At 31.7% G+C, this 5,924-nt stretch overlaps 1 protein-coding gene across 1 annotated transcript; it reads left to right on the top strand.

Annotated features, from left to right (window-relative positions):
* Positions 1-3,021: 3,021 nt before the first annotated feature.
* On the top strand, positions 3,022-5,075 carry HELRODRAFT_165094 (hypothetical protein; the record flags this gene model as incomplete). Its single annotated transcript, XM_009030982.1, has 3 exons — positions 3,022-3,063; positions 4,101-4,463; positions 4,932-5,075. The coding sequence occupies 3 exons, from the start codon at positions 3,022-3,024 to the stop codon at positions 5,073-5,075; spliced, it is 549 nt and encodes a 182-aa protein (XP_009029230.1).
* Positions 5,076-5,924: the final 849 nt, after the last annotated feature.

A 5,924-nucleotide genomic window follows, 5' to 3' on the forward strand; every position in this document is an offset into this window, starting at 1 on the left:
TGTAACGTAACATTATAGGTGAATACAACAAAATTTTGATGTTTCACAGATAAATTTTAGTTTAAGTATTGAAGTAAAAATTTTATGATCCCACTTTCGCATGCATATTTATAGAGGTACCACCTTCTTGAAAATAACGTTCTATTGATAAAAATGCCAAATTTTGGGTTCGTTGAATAAAAATCTCGCAAAATGTTTTTAATGCGTTACGCACTAATGCACTTTTAAAGGTCGTTGATACAATTAAGCAATTGAAAATTTTGAAACATACAAAAATGCACGTACCTATCAGCCAATCAGCCAACAACACGATGTATGTACGTACATGTTGTTTCCGCGGTATCAAAGAATCGGTCCGCTGCATTTATTTTAACATAAGCCAGGACAGCGCGTGTTACGGAACATTCATAAAGTATTTTGATTCTATGCTTTTTATGTTCTCAAAAAAATATCCAATTGTTATTAATTGCTTAAAATGGCAATTGACAAATTTTTATGATTGCCACTAAAATTTAAGAAAGAGGAAGCTCAGACCATGCTGCTTGATTGCTTGGTTCAAATTGCAATGTGCAACTGTGAGCTCCGCGGAATAACTCTTGGCATTAATAAATTCTCAATTGCATTTCCAACCAATATTTTTTGTAATATTTTTAATGAAGCAATATTTTAAAATTCTATAAACACCGACCCGGCCACTCGTGCCAGTCTTCAGCTTAGTTAGTGAGAAAGCATGAAAAAAGAGGAAGAGAATAAAAGAGGGAGAGAAATGAACCTATATAAAAATTATATTGAAACTGAATTGAAAAAAAGCAAGCCGTACGAAACGCATTACAATTTGTTAAATAATATATGCTCTTAAACTGTACGTACATATGTTGGAATGGTTATTTGTAGGAAGACCTCAACATAATAAGCTCCTCATGTTTGTACTTCTGCTGTGTGCTTAGCATCCGTGCATAATTATATCATTGTTACGGGCTTTCCATAATTATATTGCATCCTTACGTCTATGTATGTAACAATTATTTTGATATACGAACATAAATCCTCGTACATAACCGGCCATGTAATATAGACCTAACACGTGTGTGTATAAATATGGATGTAAGTAGAATTATGAGTCCATAATTAAAGCTCTTATTTTCGCCATTTTTTTGTTTCGTGCATAACGATATTTTTTTGTTTTGAAAGTTTATTTGCTTAACCATTTATTTATTTTACGGTTTTTTTAATTCATTCTCTATAGCAATTAAAAACTTTATTAATTTAAGTATCTAAGTAATGTTTGGCAATGTTTTTTATATATTTCTTTATATTGAGGGCTGAGTAGAAGCGCTCAGATTCGTATGACGGCAACGTACGTGCTTGCAGTCCGTGTACAAATGGTCTCAGTTCTTATTAGGCACGTTTTTATGCGTATAATCATGTATGCTGTATGTAAAACTTTCTGTTTTGATTGTTTGTGCGTGAATGAAAAAATATTCACTGTTGAAAACGAGATGGCGTGATTCCAGATAACTTATTTACATTTTCCACGTTTTTCTTATTTGCTGCTGCTTTTACTGTTTCTCGTGCCACAAGTTTCTGTCTGCTTTGTACAGCGTTGTTTTATGCTGATGGCGTTGGGCTGTGCTTGTCCATTTCTTTTGTAGTCGTCATATGTAGTAACAAAATGTTTTTTTTTGATGTTTTCATGTTGTTAGGTTTGCTGATCTGTTGATATTTCCTGCCAGTGGATGCAATTTGATGTCCATCTCTGGCTTGCATGTGTTTTTAAAAGTTTTTCTAATTTGCAGTAATAACAAATGTTGTCACGAACATCTAGAAGTGTTTCATTAGTTCTTTTCTTTTTTCTTTCATGGATATTAGCTTACCTCACGCACGCACACGCACACATAAAACATACAAAAACACACACATAGAGATATATATATATATATATATATATTTATTTATTTATTTATTTATTTATTTATTTACTTACTTTTTCAAATATTTCTTCCATTTTCTTGGAACTTCGTTACGAAGTAGAGGGGCAACGGCGAACGTTTGAATGATTGCATTAAAAACTGAAGTACCAGTCACGACGACAGCAATAAAAGGACGACATTAATGAGGATTATTTAGATTTTGATTACTCCCGACAATAAAAATTATTACTATTATTCTTAATTATTATTAATATTATTTTTATTGTACATGTATGCATTAAACGTCATGCATGTAATAAATCTCATTTCAGTACCTCAATTAATAAGGTACTTAAGCATGAAGTTATATAAATTTATATTTACATATGCATATATACATTTATATATACGTGCATATATATATATATATATATATATATATACATATATATATATATATATATTTGTATGTGTGTACAAATAATCTTATTATCTTATTATTATAGACATAAATAAATTAGATTTATACATGTGTTTGTGGTGTGCGTGTGTCTTTGTTTGTGTGTTTGTGTGTGTGTGTGTGTGTGTGTGTGTGTGTGTGTGTGTGTGTGTGTGTGTGTGTGTGTGTGTGTGTGTGTGTAATATGGAGTGCGTGCCTGCGTGTGTGTACGTACAAATACGTGTACCATAAAATATGGAATGCAGCATATTTTTGAATATTTTTGTTATAACTAACATAGCACTGTTTGAATTTGGTTATAGAAATAAATGCTTGATAAAAAAATTCTGTTCTACTGCTCAGATGGCTATCTCGCCCATCTCATACGTCCCATAATATTTCTTCCATTTCTAATACTTGTGCATCCACTAACTATCCACTAACTAAAAATAACGTGACTTGTTCCACTTCAACCGTAAAAATTTTTTTAAACAGGAACCATCAAAATATTATAAAAAAAAGAAAATAAGATGAAGGTAGATTTTTCAATAAAATGAGATGGTACGCGAGGCAGTCGGTCAATCATTTGCCAGATCTCTGAATGACTTTTTAATTTTTCTTTGAGACGCAAAATAATTTTCTCCTAATCCTATCGCTCTCTTGCACTGCAAGATGGATGGAATAATTGAAGGAGGAGGAGGAAAATGGATGGATGTTAGGTTGGGAGAGTGGGAGTGCATGAATGGAGAAGTCGCAAGGTCAAGGTCGAGTACAGAAATTACAAAAACAAATTTGCATTGAATGATAGAGAGAATGAATAAATTAATCTGTCGCGTAAAGAAGGAGAAAGTCTTTTGAATCAAACTTTGTGAATAAACACGTTAAAATGTTGATTTATAATCTACTGCGTTCATCTTAATCGCAATAGGACTGAATAAAAGAAAATTTAATAATTTACATTAGATTTTTATGTTACGAAATTTAACTCTCACAAATAATTCAACCGCTAGTCAAAATTGCAGATTGTAATAATACTCCATATGACACGAATGTTATTATAATGCAGCCTATTATTATCATCATCATCATCATCATCAACGCGGGTTTAAGTTATTTTGTACTTTTAATTTATTGAAACCATTCAATATTTCAACTTGAAAAATAAAAATTTTAGTTCCATGAATTTTTGACTTAATTTGACAGCATTTTTTACTTTCTTAAACGAAGAATTTTAATTCTGCATTGAATTCAAGGACCATCGGTTTGTTCGTTAGTTTCTTGTTACGAGAGCCTGCAGAAAAAGCAAGAAGCAACAACGTGGTTATGCCGGGATAACTTCGGAAACTGTAATGCAATCAGCATCATTTCAACGCTGCTGCCATCCCTGCCAACAAAGAGCCTCCCCTTACAGCAAACACCACTTCGTAACAACAACTAAATGACATCTTCGCTATTCATATACGTTCAATATTAATAATAATTAGTCATTGATTACATCTCTTCTTTTTATCTTTTTAACGTCCATATTGATTCTGTTTTTAAGAATTACAAACAAAATTTATTTTTTTAAAATAATAATGGTAGCAAATCTACCTTAAATAAAAACCTTTGCTTTCCATTTGAATTTGATGCTGATACAAAAAATATGAACTCCAAAATATCCAAATACGTCCCTTGAACAGTTTCTTAAAATTGTTTCTAAAATTTCGTTTAAATAATAAAAAACTAATTTCTATTTTTAATTCAAACAGGTACAACAAAAGCAATCAAAGAAGTTTATGAACAGAATCAGCAGCCAAATGATCAGCACCAGTCACCCACCAACCACAGCAGACTTCAACAACAACAACACAATTGACGCTTCTTCTTTGGTCGCCACTATCAACAACATTTCTGTTATTTACAGCACAGCAACCAACACAACAACCAACACAACATCTTCATTTTTACCTCCTGACACAAAACAGTGGGGGATGAATTATTTTGATAAGATGAATTTAAAGATGGCTGACGAAATAGGGAAGAGATTCGCTTGTTTGAATGAATTAATGCAGCAAGACATACAAGATGATCGGAAAGTCGTTGAAAAGTTAAAAAATATTTTATCAGATTTGGTTAGTGTTTATTATTGGATTATTATATTAATAGAAGTTTTTTTCCATACGATTCAATTCCACTTGGAACTTTAAAATTTTGCACATGAATGATTGAAAATATAGATAGTTAACAAAGTGTTTGAAAATGAATAGTTAGAAAGCACAAATATTCCCTCTCCTCGCGATGTAATTGAGAAGCAGAAAATTTTTTAAATGCGTTCAAAAGCAATGAAAGTTTTTACACGGGGATCTATTCCAATGTTTTATAGTAATATATAAATTAATGAAGAAGTGAGACGCGCAGCAGCAGCCAACAAATCATTACCGCAGCGATCAAATCGTGTTTTGTGTACATGTGCTCTGCATAAACTGGCGTGATACGATCAACAGGAACAACATAAAGAACATAAAGAATATAGCAGCATCAACCACACAAACAATGTGACAGCAACATAAATGAACAACGTAAAAAACATGAACAACAAGAACGTGAACAACAGGAACGTGAACAACACCAACACGAACAGCACAAACAACCTGAGCAACTTGAACAACATGAATCACGCGAACGACCATGAACTTGACCTTTTGTGTGACCTTCAAATACTACGTCACTTCAAATCCTTCTAGCTTCATTTAATCTTGATAAAGTCACTACTGCATTTATTTCATTGCTGACGATGACAACGACGATGAATGATCAAGTTGGTTACTACAGCCTTAACAATGCATATGCACAGAATCGCTTGTGATGATAGACGACGATGTTAATTAATTAATTAACTAATTAATAAGCATATTTTAAAATTTGACGATTGCCACAAATCACCAATAGAAGTTAAACGCGCCTCTGTCCTGGTGACTTCGTAAGATTTTAGGAGCGGTTCAAAATCTATCAAATTGTACACGCACGCAATCTTCATTTATTAACACTCATTCATTCATTTATTCATTCATTTGTTAATTAATTCTTTAATTAATTAATTAATCATTTGATTCATTCATTTATTTGTTTATTTATTTAATCTTACTGTATTTAAAGCATTAAATGAAAAAGTTTAATAATTATTTAGATATGTCTTGCCACCAAAAAATTTACCGCGATGCAATCAAAATAATAAAATCTGGTTTTTCAATAAAATTCTTCAACTTCATGATCATTCTAAGCGGATTTGAAATTTCTGTTAATGTTTTAAAGAAAATTTGTTGATAGGAAATTAAATGTAGCAGGAATAGATTATGCTACATGCAATAACAGCCTGGTAAAAGATTACAGTAATCCAGGTTAAAAATAAATTAGACAAAGGATTGTTACAAAATGACTCCAAAAGACCAAATAACTTGGCAGATGTGCTCCAAGTGATCAGAAGTTGTTTTCTGAGCTTGTCATCAATGAAGATTATTTCATGTTAATTATTGCAAAGTTTGGTCAGCTAATGTGAACAGGTAAACAACTAATTAGAAGAACAAAAACTAAAG

Source organism: Helobdella robusta (assembly GCF_000326865.2).
Source record: "Helobdella robusta unplaced genomic scaffold HELROscaffold_7, whole genome shotgun sequence".
Lineage (NCBI taxonomy): Eukaryota > Metazoa > Annelida > Clitellata > Rhynchobdellida > Glossiphoniidae > Helobdella > Helobdella robusta.